This window comes from Neopsephotus bourkii, unplaced genomic scaffold (genome assembly GCF_033783945.1).
Source record: "Neopsephotus bourkii isolate Nb327-2 ecotype Australia unplaced genomic scaffold, CSIRO-AGI_Nbou_v1 NB_1479, whole genome shotgun sequence".
NCBI lineage: Eukaryota > Metazoa > Chordata > Aves > Psittaciformes > Psittacidae > Neopsephotus > Neopsephotus bourkii.
Window position 1 is genome coordinate 309,347 of NW_026901955.1, and position 12,644 is coordinate 321,990.

General features: G+C 62.6%; 1 protein-coding gene across 1 annotated transcript in view; it reads left to right on the top strand.

Moving 5' to 3' along the window:
* The first annotated feature begins 1,441 nt into the window (after window positions 1-1,441).
* MYO18B (myosin XVIIIB) overlaps window positions 1,442-12,644 on the top strand; it is a 59,574-nt gene continuing 48,371 nt past the window's right edge. Inside the window, exons 1-12 of the mRNA XM_061369234.1 lie at window positions 1,442-1,500; window positions 2,548-2,601; window positions 3,273-3,460; window positions 3,860-4,846; window positions 4,975-5,041; window positions 5,218-5,330; window positions 5,450-5,632; window positions 6,404-6,599; window positions 7,732-7,874; window positions 8,753-8,853; window positions 9,368-9,431; window positions 10,255-10,399. Of these exons, the coding sequence (XP_061225218.1) occupies window positions 2,565-2,601; window positions 3,273-3,460; window positions 3,860-4,846; window positions 4,975-5,041; window positions 5,218-5,330; window positions 5,450-5,632; window positions 6,404-6,599; window positions 7,732-7,874; window positions 8,753-8,853; window positions 9,368-9,431; window positions 10,255-10,399 (2,224 nt within the window). The 5' untranslated portion in view covers window positions 1,442-1,500; window positions 2,548-2,564. The remainder of the gene's footprint in view (window positions 1,501-2,547; window positions 2,602-3,272; window positions 3,461-3,859; window positions 4,847-4,974; window positions 5,042-5,217; window positions 5,331-5,449; window positions 5,633-6,403; window positions 6,600-7,731; window positions 7,875-8,752; window positions 8,854-9,367; window positions 9,432-10,254; window positions 10,400-12,644) is intronic.

The window sequence follows — 12,644 nt, forward strand, 5'->3', positions numbered from 1 at the left end:
TGGAGCAGCACAAACCCTGGCCCTGGCAGGGCCCATGAGGTGTGTTTTGGGTGATGAACAGCAGCTTTCCAAGAGCTCATGCCTGCCCGTGAGCCCTGCAGGGGCTCCCGCATGGCTCTGGTGCCATCAGGGACCATGGGAAGGATGACCTGAAACTGCGTGGCCTCATCCTGCTCTGGGGTGGGAATGGAGCAGCTCAGCCTCCTGCCAGGCAGCTGCAGACCAGCAGGTACCTCCTTTCCTAACAGCTTTCCCAGCTGTCGGTGCTGATGCCATGGGCACATCCACGGAGCTCTGGGGGGGATGCTGGGTTTTGCCCTTGCAGGTTGGCTTTGGCCTGAGCCCCAGGCTCGGTGGTGGGTGCTGGTGGCGGGTGGCACTTGGATCCTGATGGTCACTGTGGGGTCAGCTGGTGCCACTTCCACGTGCCCTGTCCCTGGCAGAGCTCAGTGGGGAGGTGAGGCTGGGAATGGTGATGCCAGGGACCGTAGGCCCCTGCCCGCTCCCTGCCCGTGCTGCTGCTGATGCTGCCATTAGCGCTGCGGTGACTTCTTTCCATTGACTGGAGGCTATTTTGGGCTCTGCTCTCAGGTCCCTCCCAGGCTTATCCTCCCCTTATCGGGATGTGAGGGGCCGGGTGCTCCTGGAGCCCAGTGCCTGCACCCTGACCCGTGCTCCAAGGGGACACCCCGGGGTCCCCTCCTGCAGCAGCAGAGCAGCCAGGGCTGGCTCACGTCACAGAACCACAAATTGATTTGGGTCAAAGGGACCTTAAAGCTCACCCAGTTCCAACCCCTGCCACGGCTTAGCACGCTCCAGCAAAGAACTGAAGTTAATGGGATTACTCGTGTTTAAAATGAAACCCACTCTGGGAGGGTCGGTGAAGCCACAGAGGTGAGGCAGTGCAGCACCCACCGGCACCCATCCTGAGTCAGCCCCATCCTGGGGTTCACCCCATCCCATGGGACCCGCAGCTCAGGAAGGGAAGAGGGAGAAGTCTTGCCAGGAAAAGCTTTCTCCAGCCCAGGGCCATCACTGGCAGAGCCCTGCAGTGGCCCTGGCCCCGTCCTGCCCGTGGGCCACGCTGTTCTCAAGGGCACTCACAGCACGTCAGGAAGAGAAGAACCTGACTGTATCAGAACCATAGAATCACAGAATGGTTTGGGTTGAAGGGACCTTAAAGCTCCTCCAGCTCCAACCCCTGCCACGGGCAGGGACGCCTTCCACTGGAGCAGCTTGCTCCAAGCCCCTGTGTCCAACCTGGCCTTGAGCACTGCCAGGGATGGGGCAGACCCGCGATGGGGGGGACCCGGGTGCACCCCGGGAGTGCGCGGGGGGCTCAGGGCCGGGGGCCCCTCGTTCCCGCCCGCTGTCCCGCGGTATTTTTAGCCGTGCCACGTGGGGCAGCCCAGCTGCCGCGGGGGGAGGCGCCGCTCCCGCCCCGTTCCGTCCGGCCGCGCTCCGCTCGCTCGGTCCCGGTGCCGCCGCCGCCGCCGCCAGGTACTGGGTGCTCAGGGCTCGGGTGCGGGTCGGGGTGCGCGGGGGCCGCGGGGGTGCGCGGGGACGGGGCCGCGGCCCCTCCGCGTTCCCGGCTATTTTTAGGTGGGAACGGACGGCGATAGCGGCGGCTGCAGGCGCCGTTCTGTGCCGGGGAGGGCTGCGGTGGGAGCGGGGATGGGACCGGGGACGGTGCCTCCTGCCCTGTGCGGGGAGGTGGTTCTGGACCTCGGATCTTGGCCCCCACAGCGATGGCAGCGGGTCCTGGGTGCCAGAAAGAGCATGTCCCCAGCCGGCTCCCGCGTGGGGACCAGACCCGCATTGGGGCCGCATCCCTGAGCGGGGGAGCCGGGGCGGTGCTGGTGCTGGTCCCCAGCCCTCATTCGTGCCGTGCTGTGTGCTTGGCCCAGGCACATCCTTGCCTCCGTGCCCCAGTTTCCCCCCTGCGTGCAGCAGGACTGAGGATCCAGCCCCGGGTGTTGTTGGGCTCCCACAGGCACCCCCCAGGCTCCGGCCACGCTGTCTGGGGCCGGTTCTACCGCGTGGCCACCGAGCCCTGGCCGGGGCACAGCGCTGGGGCAGTGCCTGTCCCCGCCGGGAGCCAGGGCCTGTGGCACCGGGGGCCGCTGCCCCAGCAGGCAGATGACATTCCTGACCCGGCTCCTGGCGCTCCTGCCCTTTACTGTACAAGGAGATGCGGCTGCTGGAGCGAGCGGCAGGGCCGGACGAGCCCCGACCCGCTCAGTGCATGAATGATCTCGACAGGTGAAGCCGGGCTCAGCCCAAAGCGGGGCACGGGCTGGCTCCTGCGGCCGCCCAGAGCCACCCAGTGCAGGGCAGCGGGGCCCCAGCACCGCCCCGGTGCTACCAGCACCTTGTGCCACCACCTCCCTGTGCCATGGCAGGGGCTGGATGCGGCTGCTCATGGCTGTGCCCTCCCCAGCGCACCGAAGCCCCGTTCCTTCAGTGCACAGCCCTGAGCATGGCCCCTTGGCCAGCGGTAGCCCCTGGCTGACTCTGCTCTCTCTCTGCCCGTGGCTCCCCGTACAGCCCCATCGCTCACCGGCATGGCCATCTCCTCACGTCTGGCGCTCTGGGAGCAGAAGGAAAGTCCTGGTCCGGGGTGGTACCAGCGGTGTTTGGGGCTGGATGCTCGCAGGGTGCTGGGTGGGGGACGCACTGCAGCCAGCCCCCCGCATGGCTCCAGGGTTGGTGTCCCTGCAGCTCCGTAGCACGTCTCTCATGCTGTGTCCAGCCCTGCAGGTCCTGGGCACCTTTGCATCCTCAATGGTCTGGTTTGAGCGGTTCTGCTGAGGTTTGGGGCAGGGCTCTGCAGGTTTGGTGCTGGGGAAGCCTCTGCTGTGGGGGCTGCAGGAACCGGGGTTCAGCTTAGGCCCGGCATGGAGGGATCCGCATGTGGCCGCAGTGATGCTGGGAGCTGTTTCTGGACTCGCTGCAGCTGGGATGGTTCCTGCCATGGCCATGCTGGGGCTGCTGGTGCTGGGCCCAGCTGGCAGCGCAACCAGAGCTGCTGTGTGGAAACCTGGTGCTTCCCTGCAGGGCTTCGGAGTGCTTCTGCTGCTGCTCATCACAGCCCGGTGCTCATGGGTGGCTCACGGCATCACCAGCATCCTGCACCCTGCAGCTGCAGCCACTGCGCTGGCCCTGCCTTGAGCTCCTGCTCGGCTCCGTGCCCGCGCTGCTGCCCATGGGGTTGGCTTTGCCAGGGCTCCCATCCCTGTCCGTGCCTGTAACCAGCCTCTGCTCCTGCAAACAGATCCGGGACGAGGACCGGGGGCCACCCCCTGCTGCTCCCCCCCTGCTTCTGTCGGTCATCCCCGGGGGGTTCATCAAGCAGCTCGTGAGGGAGACCGAGAAGGAGGCCAAGGCGGCCAAGCTGAGGAGGGAAAAGGCGAGCAGCAAAGAGGAGGTGAGAGGAGCCCTGGCATCAAGGGGTGTCCCCGTCTGTGCCCAGCCAGAGCAGGGACTGGGGGGCTGCAGGGCAGAAGCCTGAGGTGGTTTTGGGGTCGGATGGCAGGGCCTCAAGCATAAATCAACTTGGGGCTCTTGACTGGCTTAATGAGAAGGTGAGTGATTAAACAGAGCACGAGGCTCCCTGGGCATGGCACCAAGTGGTGACCCAGGAAGTGGCCAAGCGGGAGGGAGGAGGGTGGGGATGATGCCGACTGCACCCATGCAGCCAGGCCCATGCAGCCACCCGCAGCCATCGGCTCTGCCTGGAGCGAGCAGGTCAGGGCTGGGGCTCTGTGTGCAGCCGGGCTGTGCTTGGCACGAGCATCCCTCGTGGGGCTGGGTCCTTCTCCCTGTCCCTGCTGGACCCGGCCCCCTCCTTCACTTGCAGCCTCCTCCGGCAGCGGACGGCGGGGCCGGAGCCGGGGTCACCGCAGCGGCTGGAGCAGAGGGGACCAAGGAGGGGCAGGCGCTGCCCAACGGGCTGCAGGCAGCGGGGCCGGGGGGCAAGGGGGTGATCCCCCCCTCACCCAAGGAGCTGCCACCCGGGAGGGCTGCGCCAGGGCCCAGCGCCAGCAAAGCCCCATCCCCATCCCCCAGCCCCACAGCAGCCGCCCCAAAGCCAGCGGAGACCCCTGGGCCGGAGGTTCCCAAAGTAGCGCAGCCATCGTGCCCCAAGAGGAGCCCCAAGGAGCCCTGCCCAAGGGGCAGCCCCCAGGCTCTGAGCCCCCCACCGGCTGCCCCCAAACCAGCAGAGACCCCTCGCCCTGAGGCTCCCAAAGCAGCGCAGCCGCTGTGCCTCAAGAAGAGCCCCAAGGACCCCTCCCCAAAGGGCAGCCCCCAGGCTCTGACCCCCACATCGGCTGCCCCAAAGCTGGTGGAGACCCCTCGCCCTGAGGCTCCAAAGGCAGTGAAGCCGCTGTGCCCTGAGAAGAGCCCCAGGGACCCCTGCCCAAGGGGAAGCCCCCAGCCTCCAGCCCCTGTGCCCAGCAAGGGGCCCCCGTGCCCCAGCAAAGCCCCAGCAAAGGTGGGGGGCACGGCCAAGGTCTCTGAGAGCACCAAGAAGGAGAAGGGGGCACCCCTGAGCCCCGCAGAGCCCCCAGCCAAGGCAGGAGGCAAGAGGGAGCTGGGACCGGGCAGGAAAGAGCCGGAGAAGATGAAGAAAGACATTGGAGATGGGAGGAAGGAGCCGAGGGAAATCAAAAAGCCTGGAAAAACTGCAAACAAATCAGAGGGGCCCAAGGAGGAGCCAGGAGGGACCCAGGAGAAGCCCGAAGATGTGGCAAAGGAGGTGGGGAAGGTGAAGGAAGAGCTGGGAGAGGGGAAAGAGGCACCAGGAGAGAGCACAGAGACAGGCGAGAGCGCAGACAGGGACCAGGTAAGGTACCACGGACCTGCTGGGCCAGGCAATCAGCAGGGCTCCTGCTGCTGTCCCGGGGGTAGATGCAGTTTGTCCAGTGCAGTTTCCACTGGGTCCTGCAGGATTCCCTTCTGTCCGCCCTGCAGGCTCCCAGGGATGTCTGGTATGAAGCGGAGAAGGTCTGGCTTGTCCAGGAGGATGGATTCACGCTCGGTAAATGCCTTCCTCTGCTCTCACTTTCCAGCACTGAACCTAAGCAGTGTCTCCAGGCTGGCTGTGACTGGGAGCAGAGCGGGCACCGGGTGCTGCTCCACGGCCCATTGGAGATGGCCCCTCTGCATCCCCCTTCATTGCACCGCACCGGGGGTCTCACGGGCCTCTCATTGCAGCCACGCAGCTGAAGCCGGACGTGGGGACACCGGAGCTGCCGGCCGGGAGGGTGCGGGTGCGCCGGGATGCGGACGGCAGCGTCACCGAGGTGGACGAGGACAGCGTGCAGAGGGTGAGGGGCTGGACCCAGGGCTCGGGCATGGCCCGGCTGGATGTGCCCGAGGGGCCCGGCACTGCCCGAGCCCCAGTGGCGTTGCTCGAGGGGGGGGGGCTCCATCTCTCTTCCTGCAGAGCAACCCCCCCAGCCTGGACCTGGCCGAGGACCTGGCCGCGCTGCTCAGCCTCAACTCCTGCAGCGCCATGAACACGCTGCAGCAGCGCTACCGAGCCCGCCTGCCCTGCACCTTCGCCGGGCCCAGCCTGGTGTCCATCCGGGACAGCGGCACCGGCACCGGCACCGGCACCGCGGGCAGGGTGAGCGCGGCCACCGCACCCCGAGGGGACAGAGCGGGGGGAGCCGGGCGCGGCGGGGCCGGCAGGGGGCACCGTGGGACCGCCGCTGCCGGGGCCGGGGATGCGCGGGGAGGGGATGCGCTGAGGATGCTCGGGGTAAGGGATGCTCAGAGAGGGGATGCGCTGAGGATACTGGGGATTGGGGATGTCAGATAGGGGATGCGCTGAGGATACTGGGGTTTGGGGATGTCAGATAGGGGATGCGCTGAGGATACTGGGGTTTGGGGATGGTCGGAGAGGGGAAGCTCAGATAGGGGATGCACTGAGGATACTGGGGATTGGGGGTGCTCAGATAGGGGTGCGCTGAGGACACTCAGAACAAGGGATGCTTGGGCTGCAGGATGCTCTGAGGACAGTTGAGACCAAGGATACTCTAGGCCAGAGATGCTCTGAGGACACTCAGGACAAGGGATGCCCAGGGTGGGGGAGTGCTCTGGGGATACTTGGGCCTCAGGATGCTCTGAAGACACTTGGGATCAGGGATGCTCAGAACCATTGCTCACGGGCAAGATGGAGTGGGTTTTGCTGCAGGTTCCCTGAGTCAGTTCCCAACCATCTCTCTGGTACTAATGTGGCAAGGCCAAGCTGGCCAGGCTGGGCAGCATTTCCCTTTCCTCTGGGAATCTCGTGGGGTTTTGCACCCTGGGAAGAAACCATCCCCCTGAGTGTGACTGCTGTCAGGATTTCCTGTTTAAGAAGCCTGGTTTGGGCTGTGCTGTCCCCCTCCCGCAGGCACTCAAGGGGAAGCGGGACATGCCACCCCACATCTGCTCGGTGGCACAGCGAGCCTACAGGAACCTGCTGCTGCAGCGGCAGGACCAGGCCATCGTGCCCCTGGGGCGCAGTGGGGCTGGCAGGACCTCGTGCTGCCGGAAAGCTCTGGAGTTCCTGGTGAGCTCTGCAGGCAGTGTGGATGGCAGAGTCTCAGGTACGAGCTCCAAGTCCTACTGTGGGATGCAGGGCAGAGGCTGCGGGATGCAGGGCAGAGGCTGCGGGATGCGGGGCAGAGGCTGTGGGATGCGGGGCAGAGGCTGTGGGATGCGGGGCAGAGGCTGCGGGATGCGGGGCAGAGGCTGCGGGATGCGGGGCAGAGGCTGCGGGATGGGGGGCAGAGGCTGCGGGATGCGGGGCGGAGGCTGCGGGATGCGGGGCGGAGGCTGCGGGATGCGGGGCAGAGGCTGCGGGATGCGGGGCAGGGGCTGCGGGATGCGGGACAGAGGCTGCGGGATGCGGGGCGGAGGCTGCGGGATGCGGGGCAGAGGCTGCGGGATGCGGGGCAGAGGCTGCGGGATGCGGGGCAGAGGCTGCGGGATGCGGGGCGGAGGCTGCGGGATGCGGGGCAGAGGCTGCGGGATGCGGGGCAGAGGCTGCGGGATGCAGGGCAGAGGCTGTGGGATGCAGGGCAGAGGCTGCAGGGTACTGGGCACAGGCTGCAGGCTGTGGAGCCCAGCAGACACGAGGGGGATGCCGTTTCCATCTGCTGGCCTCTGTCTGACCCACTCCTGGTGTGATTCATGCCCTTGGGGTGGCTCCCGAGCAGGCGGTGCGAGTGCAGCACGGGCTGGCAGGGCTGCGGCTGCTGCTGCATCCCAGACCCAACACGTTTGCTGTTTTGATAAAGAGCAGGGCAGGCACCAGGAGGGAATTGGTGGCGTGCTTGGGGCAGCGCTTTTCCCACCTGATCAAGTTACCGGTGACGCGGGGGGAAGCACTGTTCAGCAGTCAGCAGCGTTAGAGGGCAGGTTCGGGTTTCCGAGGACTGGGTACACCGTGCTCTTGCAGCAAGGGGTGGCGAGAGGCCTGGAGCAGTGTGCTGCTGTGGGCAGCATCCCACCATGTTCCCATGCTCCCATGGTGCAGGATGCTGACCCCATGCCTGGCTGGTCCTATGCAGGCAGGGGTGCAGGCAGGGGGAGAAGCCTCCATCAGTGCCTGTTTGCAGCCTGAGGCTGCACTGGTGCAGCAGCATCATGGTCTGGCTGTCTCCTGGTGAGCACCACAGCAATGCCACGCTGCAGCCATCAGGATGGCTCAGGGGGCTGCCGGTGCTGGTTTTGCAGTGGAGAAGATCCAGGCGATGTTCACGGTGCTGGGAGCGTTTGGATCGGTGACCACCGGCCACAGCAGCAGCTCCACGCGCTTCTCCATGGTCCTGTCGCTGGATTTCAGTGCCACCGGCCAGATAACGGCTGCTCACCTCCAGGTACCCCATGGACCTTGGTGCATGGTGAGACGGGAGGGCTGTGGCTGAACCCGGCATCCCTGGGATGGGGCAGGCAGTGATGCTCAGCTCTGCTGCTCCTCCTGGACCACAGCAGGAGCCCTGTCAGTGGTGGGGTGGTGCCCGCAGCACATCACCAGTCCCCAGGCAGGGAGAGCAGAAAAGGGCTGGAAGGAAACGTTGATGAGGAGATGAATAATGCAGCATTTCAGTAGCAGCACCTTCCACATCAGCCTCGAGCTGGAGCCTCCAAGGGCTTTTATCACCATCAGGGCTGTGATGCAGAGGCACTTGAATCAGTGCTGCTGGGGGCTCAGCTGATGGAGGGAGGGGTTTGAGCTGGTGTCTGCTGTGGGGAACACCAGGTCTTCCCATTGCTGCATCTCTCTGCATTGCTCTTTGGACCACTGGTACCACCCTGAGGTGCTGGTGGGAGAATGGGACAATCAGAGAGGGGAGTCCAGCTCTGCAAGGACTTGTTCCTGGTGTCAGTGCTGGCATGGACCAACCTTGACAAGGCTGGAGGCTGACCCAGCCTCCCCTTAAGCTCAGGTGATGGCTTAGCTGGAGACTGCAGCAGCTTTGCCAAACCCATCACACTGCCCAGCCCTCCAGCGGCGGGGGCAGACTGTGGGTGCTGCAGCCATGCACTGGAGTGTTGCCCCTTGATGCACTGTGCCTGGGGCACGGTCCAGCTCTTGCTTGCGCACCCTGCAGTGCACAGCATCCAAAGCCAGTCACGGCCCTGCAAGGGGAAATCCAGCCCTTCCTTGCCAGCTCCCTGCAGCAGCTCCATGTCCCTGGGTACCACTTCCCCCTCCTCCTGCCTGCCCTGAGCCCTGCCTCTGCTCCCTCCCCAGACCCTGCTGCTGGAGCGGGGCCGTGTCGCGCAGCAGCCCCCCGGAGAGAGCAGCTTCAACGTCTTCCCCCTGATGCTGGCGGGGCTGGATGCGGCGCAGAGGTGGGTGTGAGGGATCCGGGGGGCTCTGCTCTGTGCCTGGGTGCTCAGCCCCACTGCTGAGGGGCTCCCCATGGTCTATAACCAAGCTGGCTCCAGCAGCGTGGTTTTTGAGACCCGCCTGATAAAGAGCATGTGAGAGTGATCCCGTTAGTGATGCTGCAGGGATTTTATACACATATATTAGAGCATTTCTAGGAAATGGGTGTTTTCTACTGCTTTTTATGCCCTTTCACTAGAACCAAAATTGGGCTGATCAAATAGAGGTCCCTTTCCCTGCTTGCTCCCGGTTTTCCCCCAGAGCAGCATGTCCCTAGGCTACCCTGGGCAAAAAAGGGTCCTGGTGTGTCTGGTGCTGGCTCCAACCCCTGTGTGGGCAGACCCATGGCAGCATTCCCATCAAGGCCCCTGCAGTAAAGGGTCTCTGTGTGTGTCCCCAAGGAGCAGGCAGGGCTTTGGGGGGTGCTGGGTCAGACAAGGAGAGAGCTTGATTCTTGTCTCCTGTGACTGCTTCCAGGACAACGCTACACTTGCACCAGCTGTCTGAGAACAATTCCTTTGGGATCAAGCCATTCACAAAGGTGAGGGGAAGCGAGGTGCTGCAAGTGTGTGCTCTTCGTCACCCCGGGTAGAGGATGTGCTAGGTCCTTGGCTGATGGGTGCCTCAGGATGGTGCTTCTGCACCGGGTACACGGGGAGAACACTGGGGTGTGAGGAAGCGTCTCCCCCATGGGAGCTGCTGGGACTGGGGGTACCGCTGCCTGGGGTCTGCACTTGGGCTTGGACCCCTCCATCCATCCCAGGGACAGATCTAGGACCAGCAGCCCCTGATGTTTCCCTGCAGCGGCAGCTCCTGCATGGGGGAGTGCACCCTTTGGAGAGCCCAGAATGTGATTATAGGGACTAAAAGAGCTAACACTGATTCCCACCCCCTCGCTAGCCTGAGCTCTTTGCAGAGATCATGCCAAAGCACCAGGATGAATCGCAGCAGTTTGCGGTTACATCATTTGGTGATGGATTCAATGTTCAATCGTCATCAGGGAGCTCCTGCTCTGGTCCAGCGGCCAAAGGGGTGGGCTGCTGGAGCAGCAGTTCCTGTGCAGAGCACAGTGAGGTACCACGGTACCTGGTTCCTGGGGGTTCCCCATCCCAGCATGGAGGCTTTTCCTGCTGGAATGCAGAGGGTCAGCACTGACCCTGGACAGCATCTTCAGTCTGGGGAGTGCCTGGTCTGCAAAGGGGACAAGATGAGCACTGCCTCTGCCTCTGCTTCTCCATTGAAGCCTCGCTGTCTTGCTGGCCACACAGTTTCCACCCGCCCCATTGTGTTCCCCCATATCCCCTGTTCCTGCGATGCTCTGGCAGAGGCAGTGACATCTCCCCCCTGTCTCTCCCCCCCTGCAGCCCGAGGAGAAGCAGAAAGCCTCGGCAGCGTTTGCCCAGCTCCGGGCGGCCATGGGCACATTGGGCATCACCGCGGAGGAGCAGGAGGCCGTGTGGCGCGTCTTAGCCGGCATCTACCACCTGGGAGCCGCCGGCGCCTGCAAAGGTGAGCGGGCTCCTTGCCCTGTACCTTGTGTTCAAGGAGGGAGCGGGTCCCTGTGATGTTCAGCACTGGGGTGCGCTGTGAGGTGTGCAGGAGCGATGCTCAGCCAGAGGCTATTGCCTGGTCATGGTGGCACTGAGCTCTTCGCTGCCCATGGAGGAGCTGGGTGATGCTCAGTGCTGGTGTCCTGCCCATGGGGGATTCTGGAGCGGGTCCATGCCCCGGCTGTGTGCGGGCAGGACAGGAGATGCAAGGCATTGCCTTGTGACCAGGGGATGTAACTCATTGGAACAAGGTGCCCAGAGAAGCTGTGGCTGCCCCATCCCTGGCAGTGCTCAAGGCCAGGTTGGACACAGGGGCTTGGAGCAAGCTGCTCCAGTGGAAGGGGTCCCTGCCCATGGCAGGGGTTGGGACTGGATGGGCTTTAAGGTCCCTTCAACCCAAACCATGCTGTGAATTGATGAACTCATTTGCTTGCATATTGTCCCCAATGACACTCTGAAGGGACAGCTTCAGGTAGCAATAATCCTATCATCTCCTGGGTGCCTAATACAGTAACTGAATTATAATAGGATGAGTCTGGATGAAGATTGTATTTAGAAAGACTTTGTTAATACAGGTTGTACAGAAATTGCCTTATCCCTTATAAATTATTTTAAGATGTGCTCAAACCCATTTTAGAGGCAGCCACATTGATTTACACACTTCAATTTATGAAGGCTGTATAAAGGCTGCTATAAACCAAACTGTAGACATTTATAAACGTCTCTGCAACATGTCACAACACATCTTATGGTAATTTATGCCATTAATCATATATTAATTATTTTAAAGGCATGAATGCTGTTGTCACTTAACGTGAGTTCTCTTTCTCCTCCTCTCTGGTGTTCTCCATCTCCATCTCCCCTAACTCCCTTCCACCCTGCACAGTATGACCCCGCTGTCTCAGGCTGAAGTGTGGGATGAGGCTCTTGGCAAAGGGATCATAGGGTTTCCAGGAGAGCAGGTTTAGGGACGTGTGTGTCAGCTCCAAGGCAGAGGGAATGGTCACTGTTGGCTGCAGAGGGTTTGCTGAGCAGTGTTCCATCCCCATCATCCCATCACTGAGCCGGGGAGCGAACCAGGGGCTGCATTCAACAAACCTTGTCACAACTGCTCCAGCACAAACACGGATGTTACTAGCAGGCCCAGGCAGGGCTGTGGCTTTCAGGCACTCGGGTACAGGATTAACAACCAGAGCATGTCGCAGCATCACTCGCTCTGGTATTGATTCCCCCATCGTGTTTCAACAAAAGGGGAGAAATGAAAGGAAATACGGATAAAAAATGGATCAAAGCTGCATAGAGCAAAAGTCTCAGTGGGGGCGATGACTCTTTTAATGTGGTTAAACCTCTCTCCTGATAGCCATCTCTTCCCTTCCCCTCTCATGCGCTTTGAAGCTCTATGCTCCAAATCCTCTCCTTGAAATCTCACCCAAGGGAGCCTCGTTGCTGGGGCTTCACCGGCATTGAGCAGCGCAGCCGGGCACCGCGGCCACACCGCAGCTGATGCTGATGGCTGTCCCCTCATTGCAGACTGGGTTTGTGCAGGAATGAAGCAGGAGGGGAACAGCATCACCTCCCTCTGCCTGAGGTGGAAAACACATCTGCAGGTAGAAAAACAAGGAGAAGAAAAGGTTGTGTTTCAAAGGCCAGCTCCATCTCGGTGTCAGTGACTCCCACGGCCTTTGAGTTGTGTTTGAGCCGGGTTTTTGTGTGGATGCAGGCAGGGGCCAGCGGGGCATCCCGGTCCCCATCCACCTGAGTGCTCCCAGGCCCTTTGTGGCTGCAGAGCATGGCATGTTTCAGTCATTCTTTGCTGCTTTAAGCAGGAGGGAGGGTTTGGGTGCAGTGGGAGGGCAGCATTCAGCTCGCTCTCAAGCTGTCTGTTCTGCTATAACAATAGAGCATCGCAGCTCCCTGCTTCCTGCGGGCTTCCCACCGTGTGCCTTTCAGAGAGGGAGCTGGGTTTCCAGTGCTGGGAAGTCATTAGAGCCCTCCCAGTGCTGTGGCCGGTGTGCACCAAGTGTGGTTACCCCAAACCCCACCATGCTCCGACACAGCCACAAACCCAGCATCCTGAGCCCCTTGCTAGAGGGAAACCATGAGGGCAGATGTGCAGGAGGGGCTGAGCCTGGGTCCCATGCACTGGTGCCCAGTGCGCTGCTGTTTCTCAACCTCCCTTGAACACCCTGTGAGCTCCGGGAATG